General features: G+C 38.7%; 1 protein-coding gene across 1 annotated transcript; it reads right to left on the bottom strand.

Moving 5' to 3' along the window:
- Positions 1-14,161: 14,161 nt before the first annotated feature.
- On the bottom strand, positions 14,162-15,055 carry MC2R (melanocortin 2 receptor). The gene has a single exon (XM_060611901.1). The coding sequence runs from the start codon at positions 15,053-15,055 to the stop codon at positions 14,162-14,164; it is 894 nt and encodes a 297-aa protein (XP_060467884.1).
- Positions 15,056-18,512: the final 3,457 nt, after the last annotated feature.

Here is an 18,512-nt window from a genome sequence, read left to right as displayed (position 1 = left end):
AGGAAACATTAAGCTAAGCAGAGCATTTTTATGCTGTGGTTAAAAAGTTTTATCAGTAGCACCAGGTGGCTCAGTTGGTTGAGCACCTGACTCTTGATTTCAGCTCAGTTCATGGTCCCAGGGTCATGGGATTGAGCCCCACCCACATCAGGCTCTGTGCTGAGCGTGGAGCCTGCTTAAGATACTCTCTCTGTCTCTCTCTCTCTCCCTATGCCCCTCTCCCCTGCTTGTGCTCTCTCTCTTAGAGACATAATTAATTAATTAATTAATTAAATAAATAAAAAGCTTTACCTACTTGTCGTCTCACACTGGAGGAGGAAGGAAAATAACAACAACAAAAACAACAACAACAATAATAGCAATTAACACTTATTAAGTATTTCCCATGTTGCAAGCATTGTGCTGAGCGCTGTCTTATTTATTTCTCACAAAAATCCTCTGAGGTAGGTAACATTACTGTCCCTATATAACTGGTGGAATTATGAAATCTAATTAACGTAAATATCTTGTCCAAGGTTATATAAATAGTAAACATGGATCTGGATTTGAACCCAGTAGTGTGAATTCTGAATCACTCTATCACTTGTCATGACAGTATTTTCCTATTTGAAAAAGGAAGTTCTTACCACTTCTAGGTATATTCTATGAAGTTATTGGATCAAAATTTTAGCTTTATTGGTATTGGGACAGTTTTCCATGTGCCCCAGCTCTTTTCAGTTGAGTATCATCAAAGAGGCAGGCTGTTATAAATAAGCAGTGGGAAAGTTTTAGCATTCTTCAGCAAGGGCTGGGAGAGGCCATGATTAGTCCACATAATGTTCCATCCTCATTCAACAACCCCCAGACGGCTAGGCTGCTAGAAAATTGGGAAGGATAAATTAGGAACAGATAAAACAAAGAGTCTTAACATGTTATGAGCTCTTAGAATTTGTCATCTCACATGTGGCATACATTCTACCAACATAGAACTTTCTTAAAGAATTAAAATAGGTAAATTTATTAATAATCCCCCCAAATCAAGAGAAATGCACTGTTCTTGAGGGTGTGCTTAGTCTTTTGTGGGTCTCCTGCCCTCTGTAATCCCTATTTTGGGCAAAGTTCTGGGAACATGGTTAAAGTCTGACCTTTAGACATTAGGAAATGTGAAGAAAGCTATACTTTCACTGCATGAGTGTACATACATATTTAAGGGCTCCTAAAGACTTAATATACAACCAAAAATTTCAATTATAACACAAACTACACTTATGTCAATAAGGGAGCATGTATGTAGATTTGCAGAGAAGAATAATGATTACTTTCTCAGCAATACTTTCTGAAGAATAGTTAGATTTTAAATACGCAACACATATTGGCAAAATAAATAACAGTTGCTTGCTATTTCTTTAATGACCATATAGTAATATCCACAAGAGATTGATATCACAAATCTAGCTTCTAGCTTCACAAATCTCTTCTAGCTTCAAACTGCGTCATGTGTAGCAAACATGGATCTGCACAAAATAGATTAAAAACCATCACTAAATGTATGTAAAGGAGTAGCCAGCTAATTATTACATGTAGAATTTCTTCTTTTTCCTTCTTTTCCGTTATTTTAATGGGAATATTTATGGAAGCCACATATATTGAATTTTGGCTTGTTGGTACTGCTCCCATTTCTCACAAAATTTGTTAAAGTTTGTTCATGCAACATATATTAAATTATATCATTATAAATAATTTTGAATATATAAGTCTAATTCAAGAATAAGTCTTTGGGGGGCGCCTGGATGGCGCAGTCGGTTAAGCGTCCGACTTCAGCCAGGTCACGATCTCACGGTCCGTGAGTTCGAGCCCCGCATCAGGCTCTGGGCTGATGGCTCGGAGCCTGGAGCCTGTTTCCGATTCTGTGTCTCCCTCTCTCTCTGCCCCTCCCCCGTTCATGGTCTGTCTCTCTCTGTCCCAAAAATAAATAAAAAACGTTGAAAAAAAAAAATTAAAAAAAAAAAAAAAAAAAAAAAAAAAGAATAAGTCTTTGGTCAAACAACATATTTTGACTTTATAAATATGGCCATAATTGATATAATGCATGTCAAAGTTTGAAAATATAGCTCAGTATTAAGCAATCTATTAATGTAATATACCACATTAATAAATTAAAGGAGGAAAAATGATTATGTGATAGATGTTGAAAAAATATTATGTAAGATTCAACATTCATTAATGATAAAGATACTGTTAGGAAACCAGGCAAAAGAAGAATATCTTCAATTTGATAAAAGGTTATTTTTGAAAAATAAATATATTGGTGACATTTTAAAAAGGATTCCTAGTAAAGTTAAGAAAATATAAGTAATTCCTCAATCTTTGCTTCTTTTCACCAATTTACTGGAGGTCCTAGCCAGAGAAATAAGAAGAGAAAAGAATAAGAGCTGTATTTGCAAATTTTATCGGTGTCTACATAGAAAAATCCCAAAGAACCCAAGACAAACCAATAAAATGAGTAAGTGTCATCAGTAAGATTTCATGAAACACAAATGGTTAACAAACATGAAAATCTACTCCACCTTATTAGTCATCAGGATAGACATTTGATACCAGTCAAACTGATGAAAGTCTGAAGATACCATGAATTGATGAAGATACAGGCAAACAGGAATTTTCATACATTGCTGGTGGAATTAGAACTTGACACAATCATTTTGGAAAATAAATTTGCATTTTCCAGTTAATTTAAAGTGAGCCCACCCTGTGTGCTCCAGAAGAACTCTTACATGTTCACAAGCAGACTTACACAGCAATATTTATAGGAGCATTACTCATAATAGCGAACAATTTGAGGCAACCTAAATATAAAGCAATAGGATAATAGACAAACTATGTTTTATTCATACAATGGAATAAAATACAGCAGTGAAGTGAATGATCTATACCTACTGGTATTAATACAAGCAAAAAAAGTTACTGAAAAATATGTTTACTATGTTACTATTGATATAACATTTGTAAAAAGTGAAACAATACAAAAATATTAATGGAATAAAAGTCTGCACTGTCTTGCACAACTTCAAGAAGCACCATTCACATGACTTCATTTGCAGTGGAACTCCCATTCAATGTAACAGGAATGGTGCTCCTTGGAGTCTTGCAATGCAGAACCCCTGGTAGTTGGCTCTGGGAGAGCAGAAAAGGGCAGGGAGGAGTGAAGTGGACCCCAGCGTATCTGTAATGTTGATTAACCCCCATGCTCAGAAAGATTTGATTCTATCTCTTTTGCATTTCTGCCTCTCCCCATATCACTTGTAGAAAAAGAATTTCAAAATAGACACACCCAGAGAGAGATGTTAACTGAATTTGAATAAATATGTATAGGGGTGAGAAGATAAAAGGCTTTCTTATGGTCAAAGTGTGAAAATTAATTTAATATTAGCTTTAGTACCAAATTAGTTAAGGCAGCAGCTAGGTTATTGTTGGGATAAAATTGCACAACATATTTCAAATCAAATATGGGTGCTATTTTGAATTATCCATGTCATTGCATTTTCCCTTTGAGGTACTGGTATGAAACCATTAAATCTCAAAATACTATCTTGTCATAGGTTTCAGACATTCATAGAAGGAAGGCACTCAGTAGGAGCATTTGGCAGAATTCATCTCCTTTGAAAGGGAATTAATCACTAGCATTTTAGAAAATATTTATTTGGCAAAAAGATTAGAAGTAATTTGAGCAGTAGATATATTAGAAATTTGCTCAGTTGGGGTAGTGGTCTTTGAATTTTAAAAACTGTACTTTGAGGGGCGCCTGGGTGGCGCAGTCGGTTAAGCGTCCGACTTCAGCCAGGTCACGATCTCACGGTCCATGAGTTCGAGCCCCGCGTCAGGCTCTGGGCTGATGGCTCAGAGCCTGGAGCCTGTTTCTGATTCTGTGTCTCCCTCTCTCTCTGCCCCTCCCCCGTTCATGCTATGTCTCTCTCTGTCCCAAAAATAAATAAAAAACGTTGAAAAAAAAAAAAATTAAAAACTGTACTTTGAGCAGATGCAAACAGAGAGGAGCCAAAATCTCTGTGCATAAAATATCTGTTGAGATGTAAAGGAGTGACATGTCTGATGTGTCCCATTGTGGGAGGTCTGAATGGACCAGAAGAGCACCAGGTACAGAAAGAAAGGTGAGGGTGTGGACAGAGCAATGAAATGTCAGATAATCCTAATATTTCACCACTATCCTGAAGATGGGTTAATGAATAATTACAAAAATCTTACTAGAAATGCATCCAAATATTATTTGTAATGTGCCATATCTGTTATATTAAGAATGTTAGATATTAACAAATGTTGATGAAGAAATGGATGAAGAGCGCAGTGTCTGAACAAGGTGGTTTCACTAAATGCCAGTGCCTCAACTGAATGGGTAAGGTAAGAATACTTTTTACAAAATGATGCTCAAACAGGTCCATTTTGTTTGAGATATTCCATAATATTTATACAGTTTTATTTTATACATGTTTTCTTACATCTGCATGCCTACAAACACTGTTAGTAAATTAATACAAGCATCCTTCCAAGCATCCTTCCAAGATCTTAAAATTAGCTTCACCACATTCAGAATATTTTTGTGGAGCAATAAGCTAGGATGTTCTTGAATGAATTTATTAGCTAGACCATGTCAGTTACATCCCTCTGAGTCTCAGCTCAGAGACTGAGACTCAGAGACAGTGTGCTGTATTTCTTACCAAGGAATATTTAATATGCAGAAATTGGTGGTATGGGTGGTAATTTTAACCCAAAGGAATAAAATAAAAATTACTTGCTTCTGAAATTGTGACTTTCAGCTGTCTTTTCTTTTTAATAAAAGTCAGAATTAGACATGTTCTCAATGAAATTCACCTAGCTTGTCTACTGGACCAGTGTCTAGCTTATTAAATCCAGTTGGCTTGAGCCTTGTGCCAGGGACACAAAATTTGTAAGTGTTTTCTCTCCAAGAGCAGTAGAGCTTTGGCTGCCTTTGTGATACAGGCCCCTAGAAAATCATGCACGATATATACAGGCATACCCTTTGGCTCCTGGGACAGCATCGTTATTTTTTAACATGAAGGGCAGCATGAAACATCGAAAGAAATGAATGAGCACATAAAAGGTATTTCCTCTACATAACCCGAGTATCTGAAAGCCTTGCTGTGCACCTGCACTGCCATGTGGAAAACTGCTGGCCGAGTCCACAGGCATGGGCACTGCCTGCAGCTCACAGCTGGGCTGCTTTGCCTTCATTTTCGCTGCTGCAGGCACTTTTTCCTCCATGAACCTCCACGAACATTTCCTTTGGTAAAGGCCTGTGCAATTCTTCTCATGTTAACTTGATACTGGAGGATTGGGAACTGTCAGGCAAAGTCTTTCTTGTGATATTACCATTTCCAAGAGCCATTAAAATATCCCTGTTACCTGTCTATGTATGTAGACTCTGAGTTCAGCAAAGGAGCAAAATATAAGGGGTAAATGGTACTAAAGCCTAACTGCACTTGGGAAGCTTTGATTTTTCTGTCTGCTGGCTTCTAATGTCACTGTCAAGATGTATTGGATTTCTCTCTTTCTCAATATCTCATAATAAAAATCATGGTAATTATACCTAAGAATATTAAGAAAAGATTAATCAAGACCTCAAGAACTAGAGGTATCTCATATCATTCTGAATAGCAGGGATGATGAGTCTGGGTCCCTCCTGCTCAGAGCCTTGTCACTCCCTGGTCCCTGAGGGCTTGCAGAACTCCACCTGAATTTTGAAAAACCTCATAAACTCTCATTAACTGGCCTCATAAACTCTCTCATTACAGCAAGTGCAGGTAAATGAAGGAATTACCAAAAGGTATGTAGTTGCTAACTTACTATAACTAGGGCAAGAATCTAGATCTCCTGCTTCAGCCAAAGTGTATTTCCTACTGCACCACAATGTATCCTATAAAATGGAAAAGGTTTAATTTGTTGTGTTGTTGTTGTCATGGAAGAAAATGGTACTCAGTGCTCCTGTGCCTCATGAGGTTATGGGGTGGCAGTGATGAAGCAGTGTAGTGTGCTGTATTTCTTTTTTTTTTTTTTTCTTTTTTTTCAACGTTTATTTTTTTATTTTTGGGACAGAGAGAGACAGAGCATGAACGGGGGAGGGACAGAGAGAGAGGGAGACACAGAATCGGAAACAGGCTCCAGGCTCCGAGCCATCAGCCCAGAGCCCGACGCGGGGCTCGAACCCACGGACCGTGAGATCGTGACCTGGCTGAAGTCGGACGCTTAACCGACTGCGCCACCCAGGCGCCCCAATGTGCTGTATTTCTTACCAAGGAATATTTAATATGCAGAAAGCAGCATATCAGAGCTGAACCCAGAATTGGGCCTTCTATGGGGTAGGTGGGTCAGGGGATTCCTGAGAATATGGCATTTTCATTACTTTATATTCTTAAGGGCTTCTCTTTTGGTTTAAAAGAGAAGGAGGAATTTTTTTTTTTTCATAGGAATCTAAAAGAGGAAACTGAGGTGAGCAAAAGAAATGGAATGACACCAGCCATCCTCTCCAGCGCTGGTGGTGGGTTCTCATGGAGAGAACATGAAAGAACAGTTTGCACAACCAACCTTGTGAGACTCTGAGCATAAGAAGTAAGAGGCAGATCCCAGGAGAGGGAATCTGCTCACTCAGCAGAGACAGAAGCCTCATCAGCAGCCCTAAACACAGGCAGCTTTGGAAGCCTTTCCCTGGATCTAGCAGTTTTCCAAGTTTGGTTCCCACACCTGGCTCTCTGTATACTCCCCCCTCAATGTGCCATTCACTCACATGGCTTCCATTATCACCTACTCTGCTATTGACTCCCAAGTTAATCTTGCTTAGGCCTCCCTGTGTTCCTCACTCAAAATGCCAACTCCCTAATTGAAATCTATGCTGTTTCCTGGGCACCTCACAACACACTTCTCGTCTTCCATTCTCCATCTCTGTCTGTAATGTCCTCTCTACAGCCCAATCAGACCCAGAGCCATCTCAAGTTCCTTTATACCCCTTTCCACATCTAAGCTTTGGGCATGTCTGTCCAATCTATTTCAAGACTGAATTCCTGCACCTCCTACTCTCCATTAGTGATCCAGACCACCATCATCTCTTGCCCAAAGAACAAAAACAGTATTTAGATGATCCCTGCTTTGCGTTAATTCATGATCCACACAAGTGCCAGAGATGTTTCTAAAATGAAAACTTTTGTCATGCTACTCACTCCCTGGTTAAAATGTCTTCAGTTAGAAAATCTTTTATAATCAGTCACTCCTCACAACCCCAGTGCAACATGGGGTCCTGTCCCCATGCTTTAATAAAATCAACTTTTTGCACCAAAGATGTCTCAAGAACTCTTTCTTAGCTGTTGGTTCTGAACCTCAACACTTCAAACCACATCACTGCTATATAGTATATTTGAAAGTTACTAAAAGAGTAAAAGAGTAAGTCCTAAAAGTTCTCATTACAAGGAAAGCAATTTTTTTTTTGTAATTATATGAGGTGATGGTTGTTAACAAAACTTATTGTGGTGATCATGTTACAATATATATGTCAAATCATTCTGTTGTACCTCTTGAACTTATACAGTGTTGCACATCAACCAAATGTCAATAAAACTGAAAAAAGATGCCATATGTTTTCTTACAGAAATTTAGTTGCTTCTTTCTTTATTAAACACTTTTCTGGTTGCTGTGTTTGGTTAGATTCTAGAGTTCAGAAAATTTTATGTAGTCAGTTTTTGCTTCAGTGAAAAGACCAAATCTTGGAGCTCACTACTCCATTATTTCTGTGGTCTCACTTCTGCATTCTCTTTAAATCGTCCAGTTGTTGCACTTTAATCTCTATAATTTGCATTTAAAAAATAATTTATATCTTTTTATTGATAGTCTGTTTTTGAAGTGACATTGCCATCATACTTTCTCTTCTTTAATCATAGTTTTCTTTAATTTTTTGAACATGTTTATAATAACTACTTTGGCATCTTTATTAGACATCTGGTTGCTCTCACAGGCAGTTTCTATTGCCAGCTTTTCTCCCCCTGGCATATGGATCACACTTTCCTGTGTTTTTTGCATGTCTTGTAATTTTTTACTGGGAACTAGACATTTTAGGTAATATAATGGAACAACTCTGGGTCCTGGTTCCCTTTCCCCCTTCTAGGGCTTGTTATTTTTAGTTGCCTATTTATTTGTTTAGTGACTGGCTGAATTATTTCACCCTGCAGTAAGATGCAGTATTATGCCTCTGACATTCCCCTTGATGCAGTTTTAGAGTGGTGGTGAGAGTCCAGAACTGACGACCAAAAAAGAATTCTTGAGATGTCATTGGTGCAAAAAGGTGTTTTTATTAAAGCATCAGGACAGGACCTGCAGATAGAAAGCGCTACACTGGGGTTGTGAGGAATGACTGATTATAGAATATGGAGTTACAGGAGGTAAAGGCAATAGGGAAGTTTCCAAAAGAACTTTCATATTCTAAAGAGGACTCATAAGATACTGGAGGCCTTGTTATTGTCAAGCGAAGGTTGGTTTTCCCTCTAGCAAAGCATTAACATTAAGACAGTAGGGAGTTCTGGAGAAATGTCAACTCTGCCTGCTTCACGTATTTGTCAATGTGCTGCAGTTTATAAAGAAATTTAATTTTATTTACATTTTCTTCTTGCCTTTGTCCCCCACATCACTATGGAAGAGGGGGGTGATATTAGGGCTCCAGGAAACTGAATCTATAGTTTTCTGGAGATTACCTTTTTTCTTATAAATCATTAACATAGTTGCAAAGGGATGAAGACTCATTTCCTGCATGACTGTGATCTCTATAGGTTAACCATTTGTTTTTCCCTTTCCTTTGTTCTTTGACAGTCTGGAGTGCCTTAGGAATATCATACATATCCCACCCAAGGGAGGATTTGTGGGGTGTCAGCTTGCCTTATGCTCCCTCATCACCCTCAGGAGATACAGTTTTGGGTTTGCCTTGGAATGATGATGGTTTGGACAGGGCTATTTGATGGCTCTTTCCCTGGCCATATACAGCTGATAATCACCGCTAATTGCTGACTCTGTTGTTTTCCACAATGTCCTGATGCATAAATTGCTCCAAAAACTAATCTAACTAAATTTGGGATCGCTTATAGGGAAAGTTCTCAAGGTCAGTGATTGAGATTTGTTCTGACCCTAAAAGGGCTCCCACTGCTGCCCCACTTCTTTCAGCAAACTTCCCAGCATATATACTCACCTATACCTTCAATGTATCTATTGTTCTCACAATTAATTTTTGCCAAACCTCTACTGTTTTCAAGAGTACGGGAACTTATCCACACTATTGAAAATGAAGTCTGCTACTTTGAAAAGATATTAGGAGCTATTTGTTTTGGAGCCTACTTCTCCCCTCAGGCAAAATCCCTGAGCCAGTATCTCTGGAGGTGGGTGGGAACAATGGGGTCCTTCTTTCTGAGTGACATCCTCACTTTAGTGTTTAAGTGCTCAGTGAGGTGGAGCAGTAGGCTCAGGTGCTCCCACCTTGCCTGTCTTGGTGTAGAATGAGACAAAGTGAACAGTCACTATGCCATGATATGGCTATTTGTTTGTATGTGAGGCATCATAATTACAGAGCTCTGGGGCAGGTGGCAGCCTGGAAGTTGACTTTTGACTCTGCCATGCACTGTTTTGATTTGGGTAAGTATATTCATTTTCCATAGCTGCATAACAAATTGCCATAAAATTAGTTTAAAACAACACACATTTGTTATCTCCCAGTTTCCATGCCTCGTAAAACTGTACATGGCTTGGCTGGAAACTCTGCTCAGTATCTCACAAGGCTAAAATCAAGGCCTGAGCTGTGCTGCATTCTCATCTGATGCTGAAGGGCTGGTTCCAGACTCATGTGGCTGTCAGCAGCATTCAGGACTCAGAACTTCTGGTTTTTTGCCCAGCTCCCAGAGACTGCCTGTAATTCCTTACTACCTGAGGTTTTCCAAATGTCTGTTTACTCAAGCCAGCCTGTAGCAAGATGATGTTTTATATAATGTAATATAATCATGAGAGTGATGTCCCATCACATTTGCCACATTCTATGAGTTAGAAGCGAATCACAGTCCCAACTATACTCAAGGGACAGGGGTTATATGATGTGAAACACCAGGAGGCAAGGATCATGAAGATTACTTCAGAGTCTGCTGAATCAGAAGGTACTTAATATCTCAGAACCTCCGCTTATTCACGAGGAAGAAGAAGAAGAAGAAGAAGAAGAAGAAGAAGAAGAAGAAGAAAGTGAAGGTATAATAGTACCTATTCTTAGGATTGTTGTGAGGACTAAGGCATGCAAAGCTTTTAGAATAATACCTGGTTTATTGTAATTGTTCAGTAGTACATAGGTACTGTTGTCACTGCTTTTAATTCCTAGATCTCCACACAGCCCAGGAAACATCAACTCTGACAATTGTTCATGATTTATTGATTTGACAGCTCTTAAACAGATGATTTGGGGGTGCTCTTTGGCTGCTCTCAGTCCCTTTCCATCCTCAGCCCAGTAAATGTATGGATGAAAGAATGGGGTGTTTATTGAACTATCTACTCATATCTGTCCATGACTAAATGGGTGTCTTAGTCTTTGCAGGCTGCTATAACAAAATGTCATAGGCTGTGTAGCTTATGAACAACAGAAGTTTATTCCTCACAGTTCTGGAGGCTGGAAGTCTAAGATCAGGATGCCAGCATGGTCAGACTGGTTCACAGCTGATGACTTCTCTTGCTGTGTTCTCATGTGGTGGAAAGGATGAAGGATTTCTCTGGGGTCTCTTTTATAAGGACACTAATCCCATTCATGAAGGCTTTACCTTCATGACCTAATCACTTTCCAAAGGCCCCACATCCAAATACCACCACCTTTAGGGGTTTAGGTTTCAACTCTGAATTTTGAGGGAAAACAAACATTCAGACCATAACATAGTAATGGGAAAGTGAGGGAGAGGAAGAGGAAACTTCCCTCCTTTTTTAATATGTTATGGAACCAGGCTGGAACGCTGGTGGAAAAACCAAGTGGCACTTGGAGATCTTGGTGGATTGGAGATTTATTTAACACCGGCGGGCTCAGAGGAGACTGTTTCTCCAAAGTCTGAGCCTGGACTGTAAGTGGGGAGGGTAATTTATAGCTGACAGCCTCCATATCTGTGGGGGTTTTTGCACACACAACAAACAAAGGAAGAAGAAACTGGAGGAGGGGTCTCTAAGCTAGACACCAGAGTTTGTTTTAGTCCAATCAGCCATCTTTGGTGTACTTTATCCAGTTCTCCAACAACTAGAGAGGGCTCAAAAGTACTATAGGAACTTAGAGAGTAAGTAAGTGAAACAAGTCAGAAAAAGAAAGACAAATACCATATGATTTCACTTATTTGTGGAATCTAAAACAGGAAAACAAATGAACAAATAAACAAAAAACTAAACAGACTCTTAAATACAGAGAACAAACTGGTGGTTGTCAGAGGAGAGGTGGGAGGGTGAATGGACAAAATAGATAAAATAGCTTAAGAAGTCCAAACTTCCAGTTTTAAAATAAACATAAGCCACAGAGATGAAAAATATACCATAGGGGATAGAGTCAATAATATTGTAGTAAGGTTGTATGGTGACATATGATGACCACATTTATCTTAGTGAGTGCTGAATAATGTATAGAATTGTCAAATCACTATATTGTACACCTGAAAATAATATAACATTTTATGTCAATTATACTTCTATATAAAAAAACCTAAAAAATAAAAAATAACACGAACAACAAAAAGAAAGGCAAAGAGATGAAAAAAAAAAAGAGGACATCAAGTCTGCTATAGTACTTCATCCTTTATCTAATCTTAGCTGTCTGGTCCAAGGCTAGATTATCAATAAAACTGTACACATGCTTATGGCATCAGCAAAACAGTTTTAAAATGTGCTATTTTGATAAAAAAAAATTGAAGTGATCATCATGGGAAAAATCTGAGCCTTGCTGATCTTCCTTAACTCAGATGTGTGAGGCTTAATACTGCTTTTGTTTGAATTACATATGAAGGTACAGGTAGGGAACCACACTTTTTTCAGTAATTATTAGCATTAAAGACTTTGAACTGATTTGAATATAGCTAAGGACCTAGAATTGGAAATGTCTTTGACTTGGCACTCAGTCTTTATTTTTGCTTTATACACTATTAGAATAACTTTCTTGATTTTGTTTCTCAGATTAAATGCAACAAATGAAAGGCAGTGAGAGGTGGAATTTCCTCTGACAACAGATGTGACAACTGACAGCTTGGGAGTGATAAGGGGATGGAAACAAATACAGATTTCAACAAGCATGGCAGTTTGGGACCTTTTATGACAGGTGTTAAGTTACACTACTCACCCCTACAGCATCATAGAATAGCACAGCATCAAAGAAAGTTTACATTTTATTGAGAATACTCAATTTAATAACAGAAAAGATGTTTATACATTATTCTTCGGTGGAAATAACATTTAAAATCATTTATAAGCTGTGCTTTAGATTTTATGAAAAATAAACTTACATGTACTTAAAAACTTAAATCCACGTTAGCGTCCATTAGAATAATATTGTGCATTTGGTGAGAAGTAACCAAGGAAGGAACACAGAACACAGAAGGCAAGACATACTTTGGGTTCCATCTTCAATCTGTGATGTACACCGTGCCAGCTGCCATCTTCCCTTTAACTATGTACTTCCTGCTTTGCTTCTTAAGTTCATGTGCTTACCCCCATCTGATGTCAAACCCACTACCAGACCAGCAGTCCTGTTTGTGGCTGGCTTCTTCTTTTGACAGCTCAAGGAAAATTCCCTTGAGGGTCAAGTATTTCCTCTTCCAGAAGACATAACCACTCTCATTGTGTTCCAAGCAGCCCTGCTCTGTGGATTAAAGACCTTACTTCTTTCCTCTCATCATTCATCCCTTTAAGTTACTCTCCAACTTAGTGAGGATTTATGGTCAGAATTTGCTTCTTTTTTAAGCTTTATCTTTAACTATTAATAATGGATGAACTTACCAATTTTTTTCTGTATTGTCACTGGGGTGCCACTTTTCAATATCTAGCATCTTTCCTGTGGCTGATGGTAGGATGAAGTTTTCCAGTGACTGGATCTGCCTCTTAGACTTATCTGTGGCAGGAGGTAAAATGTTTTTCATCAGTCTCTGGCTTGGGTCTCAATAATAGGGCTGTTCTTGAAGTGGTGTTTTGTTTTTGTTTCCCCCATAGTTCTAAAGAATAGTGAACACCCACACATGCACACACACACACACACACACACACTCCAAAATATATATTGGGGCTTGGGGTCTCTTTTCCTTTACCCCTAATGTTCCAACAAATACACAAAGACTGGTTATACTTTCTTCAAATAGTCACAATTTTCTTCTGGCCTTTGTTTCCATATAGGAAACAAGTGGATTAAATTATTATTTCTTCCTCTGAAATTTATGCTTCTAAAGCATGAGGAGTTTTAACGAGGAAAGGACTTTAAGGCCAGTGGTATACTACATGAGGAAAGAAGACTAACAGAGAAGGTTCCTTTATTATTGAAGACTCAAAGTTGCTTATTTGACATTTATAATTTATACCATGCCTGTTTCCAAAAAATTTGAGATGGCATACAGTAAAGCAGGCAGGCAGGAGGGAGGGAGGGAGAAAGGGAGAGCAGGGATTCTGTGTGGTAGTGCATGATAGGCAAATTCAACTGCAGTAATTTATTGGCATCTTTGACTTACAAAGATATTGCAGCTTGTGCCCTGAGTATTTGTCCTTGTACTTTAACTTCTAGAAATTGATTACAATGGTCTCCAGGCTGGAAAGGCCACCCCAGAAACAGACTTGATAGATAGCTATAGAAGAACAAGTTTTTGCCTTAGTGCAAAGCTCTCAAATTTGTACTACTGTCTGTGCTTTGTATTCTGTACCTCTTTTTAATATATTATTTTATCTCCTTAGTTATGAAAGTTGTACTTACAAGACTTCACATAGGGTTAAGCTATTACAAACACTAGTCTGTGGGATAATCCTCATGCACATTAGGGAAGGAAAGGACAGTTGGGAAGCATTAGCATTTGTTGGTATGTCATGTTATTCTGTCCCTTGACAATATTATCTCCATGGCTCCTAAAATCAGGGACCAATAATTCTACCAGCACTTGCTACAGAGGATCATCTTTTTAAATGCATCCCTGAGCTCTTGGCTCCGGAAGGCATATATAAAGGGGTCAATGACTGCATTGCACATGATCAACATGCCATTCACCTGGAAGAGGGACATGTAGCAGGCACAGTAAGGGTTATTTGGGCAAAACGTCATTAACAGGATGTGAAGGACAAAGGGGGCCCAACAGAAGATGAATACCCCAAGTAGGATGGTCAGTGTGATGGCCCCTTTCATGTTGGCTCTGGGAAGGGTCAAGATCTTCCTGGCATGGGACCGAGCAAGCAAAAACATGTGCACATAGAGGCACAGGATAAAGACCAACATCAGAGGAAATAGCGATGTGAAGGTGATCACTGTGGGGATGTGATGGGAGAAGATCACCATGGTAACGGCGCTGCCTGTGCAGCTCACCCAGATGACCATCAGGACGACAATGGCACGGCGCATGGTCACAATGCTGTGGTACTGTAGAGCATGGAAGATTGTGAGGTAGCGGTCAACAGCTATCACAGACAGGCTGAAAATGGAGCCAAGGAGGGAGAGGATGAACAGGGAGTCGATGATGTCATCTGCTGTGGTTTCAAAATTACCACGAGGCTTGAGATAACCCATGTTTCTGAACATGATCAGGATATTTTCCAGGATCTTATATAGGCTGCCTAACATATCAGAAATGGCCAAGCTGCAAATGAAAAAGTACATGGGTGACTGGAGATTCTTATTCTTCATCACAGCCAGAAGGACCATCAGATTTTCCAAAACTCCGATGATGGATATTGTGAAAAATATCTCTTCTGGCAAAACCACATGAGGGCAGTCTGAATTATTTCTTGTTGTATCATTGGTGTTTTCATATAGATTGATAATATGCTTCATTTCTCCTGCTAGTGGTTAAGACAGGGGTGTTACTTGGACTAGACAGAAAACTTGACTGATTCTTCAGAATCTTTTCTTCTTTGTAGTACTTGTTGGAGGTACAAGGTAAAACCACCTGACCACCTAAAGAATATACAGCAACATTAGTTGCAAAATACTCTACAAAGTAAAAACTGAGTCACATTTTCTTTCAGAAAGCTCTATTGTTTCAACGAAATACGATGGTGTAGTAATTTAAAAAAAGCAATTTACTGTACCCTCATATTAACTTCTCTATGAAAAAAATCTTTAGTGGAATTTTAAGCCCAGAGATAAAAATAATCATCCTTTGTCATCTGTCCTTTCCATTCCCCACCTTTCTCATGAATCCAACTGTGTGTGAGAAAAATTAAAATAAGAAAATAAGTAAAAAAAATGAAAGCCATGTGTAGAAACAGGAAAGCACATAACTACCCTTCTTTGATTTGGAGGTAGTGGCTGGATTCAATGAACTAATGAGATGTTTAGGTTCTTTCTATTCCACTGTTTGTCTTTCTGGGTCACTGCCTGACCCTACAACTTATGGGGTAATGGCAAGAGTATTGATGTGTCATCCCCCAAACTGACTATGAAATATGTGTTATTACTTCCGTTTCAAAGGTAGAACTCACAGGAGTGGTAGTTCTAGAGACTCCCAATATTTTCAAGGTGTTGGAATTGAATTATGACAGCAGAAGGGTTCAATTTCCCTTAATTAGAAAGGGCTGAGTAGATAGATGATAGTTGAATGATTTTGAGAAGTCTGCTTCTGGTGAGAGCTTGTGGAATTTTTACTGATTTAGTTTTCAGATAGTTGGACACAGGTAGTTTTATGAAATGTATAAAATTTGCCTTCGCTGAGATGATGGTTTTAAAGGTCACAGATTCTTTATACTTTTCCCAAGAAGTGGAGCTTAATTCCCCTTCACTTGAGTGTGTGGGAAGCCACCTGCCATATTGTAAGTTTGTCCTGGGGAGAGTAAATCTAGGAGTGTAGCATTTGATCAAAAGTCTGCAAGGCACACATTACTATATTACAGTAAGATTTCTCCTGGAAAGGAATTAATTTCCTTACAACGGACTGAAGTCATAGGTCATGTATTAAGGTGGAAGTTTATGAATTAGGTAAGTCAATGTTAAGAAAGATGTGGAGCGGCAGTTGGTAGCAACTGATAGGATTCTGCCTAGGCTGATCAATTTGTCTCTGTTTGCCTAGGGCTGAGAGGCAAGTATCAGGCTTCTCCCTTAGCCCCAGGCAAACCAACATGATTAGTCACTCTAGTTCCACCTACTTAGGTCCAGGGAAGTCTGTAAGTTGTCAGTGTGCACTCATGTGTCCACACGTGTTCAGGAGGATGGGGCGAATAATGGTTAATTTTATGTGTCAACTTGACTGGGCCCTATATTAGGTCAAACATTATTCTTGGTGTGTCTGTGAAGGTGTTTTGGGGTGAGATTAACACTTCAATCAGTATATTGATTAAAGCAAGTTGCCTTCTCCACCAGGCCTAATTCAATCTGTTGAAGGGCTGAGTAGAATAAAAAGCCTCCAATGAGTAAGGGGGAGCTCCTTCTACCTGCTGCTGAGATGGGCATTGGTCTTTTCCCACCTCTGGACACAAACAGGAACATCAGCTCTTGGGTCTTGAGGCTGCAGCCTTCCTGATGGAATTATACCATTGGCTTTCCTGGGCCTTCAGTGTGTGGACTGAAGATCTTGAAACTTCTCAGCATTGATAATAGTGTGAGCCTATTTCTTATAACTTATCCCTTCATATCATCTATCTATCTATCTATCATCCACCTATTGTCTATCTATCTATCTCTCTATCATCTACCTATTATCTATCTAGCTATCATCATCATCATCATCATCATCATCATCATTATCTATTATGTATTATCTATCTATCTATCTATCTATCATCTTCTGTTGGTTCTGGTTCTCTGGAGAACCAAATAATACAGGGCTCAAGACTGTCCAGCATGAACCACCTATGGAGATGCTGTCTGGAAAGAGATTCCTGTCTTCTACTTGAGTTAATTAAATGTGATCAGACTTGGTGTGTGTGTGTGTGTGTGTGTGTGTATGTATTAAAGTGTTGTTGATATACAATATTATATTAGTCCCAGGTGTACAACATAGTGATTCAACATTTAGATACATTCAGAGCAATTACCACAATAAATCTAGCTATTGTACAAGGTTGTTACGTATTACTGAGTATATTCCCTATGCTGTACATCGTATCCTCATGTTTTGTTTATTTTATGATTGAAAGTTTGTACCTTTTAGTCTCTTTTCCCTATTTTACCCATCTTCCTCTTCTCCTCTGTCAACCACCAAATTATTCTCTGTATCTGTTTTGTTTTGTCTGTTTTTTAGATTCTACATATAAGTGAAATCATACAGCATTTGTCTTCCTTGTCTTGTTTAGCATAATGCCCTCTATGTCCATCCATTTTGTCACAGATATCAAGATTTCATTCTTTTTTATGGCTGAGCAATATTCATGTGTGTTTGTGTGTGTGCATGTGTGTGCACATGCACCACATTTTTATCCATTGATCTATTGATGGACACTTAGATTGCTTTCATATCTTGGCTATTGTAAATAATGCTGCAATGAACATATGAACGTAGGGATGCATGAATCTTTTCAAATTACTGTTTTCATTTTCTTCATATAAATACTGAGAGTGGAATTGCTTAATCATATGGTAATACTATTTTTAATTTTTTGAGGAAACTCCATAATGCTTTCCATAGTGGCTGCACCATTTTGTATTCCCATCCACAGTTCAGGAGGGTTCCTTTTTCTTCACATCCTTGCTAACATTTGTTGTTTCTTGTCTTTTTGATACGGCCATTCTGTGAGATGTGAAATGATATTTCATTGTGGTTTTGATTTGCATTTTTCTGATGATTAGTGATGTTGAACACCTTTTCATGTGTCTGTTGACCACCTGTATGTCTTCTTTGGAAAAATGTCTATTCAGGTCCTGTGCCTACTTTTTTTTTTTTTTTTTTTTTTTTTTAATATATGAAATTTACTGTCAAATTGGTTTCCATACAACACCCAGTGCTCATCCCAAAAGGTGCCCTCCTCAATACCCATCACCCACCCTGCCCTCCCTCCCACCCTGCCCTCCCTCCCACCCCCCATCAACCCTCAGTTTGTTCTCAGTTTTTAACAGTCTCTAATGCTTTGGCTCTCTCCCACTCTAACCTCTTTTTTTTTTTTTTTTTTTTCCTTCCCCTCCCCCATGGGTTTCTGTTATGTTTCTCAGGATCCACATAAGAGTGAAACCATATGGTATCTGTCTTTCTCTGTATGGCTTATTTCACTTAGCATCACACTCTCCAGTTCCATCCATGTTGCTACAAAAGGCCATATTTCATTTTTTCTCATTGCCACGTAGTATTCCATTGTGTATA

Source organism: Panthera onca, chromosome D3, assembly GCF_046562875.1.
Source record: "Panthera onca isolate mPanOnc1 chromosome D3, mPanOnc1 haplotype 2, whole genome shotgun sequence".
Lineage (NCBI taxonomy): Eukaryota > Metazoa > Chordata > Mammalia > Carnivora > Felidae > Panthera > Panthera onca.
This window is presented reverse-complemented; position numbering and strand designations above follow the sequence as displayed.

Bases quoted from the DNA above. Each gene is read 5' to 3' on its own strand.
- MC2R (XM_060611901.1), bottom strand. From the start codon at position 15,055: ATGAAGCATATTATCAATCTATATGAAAACACCAATGATACAACAAGA.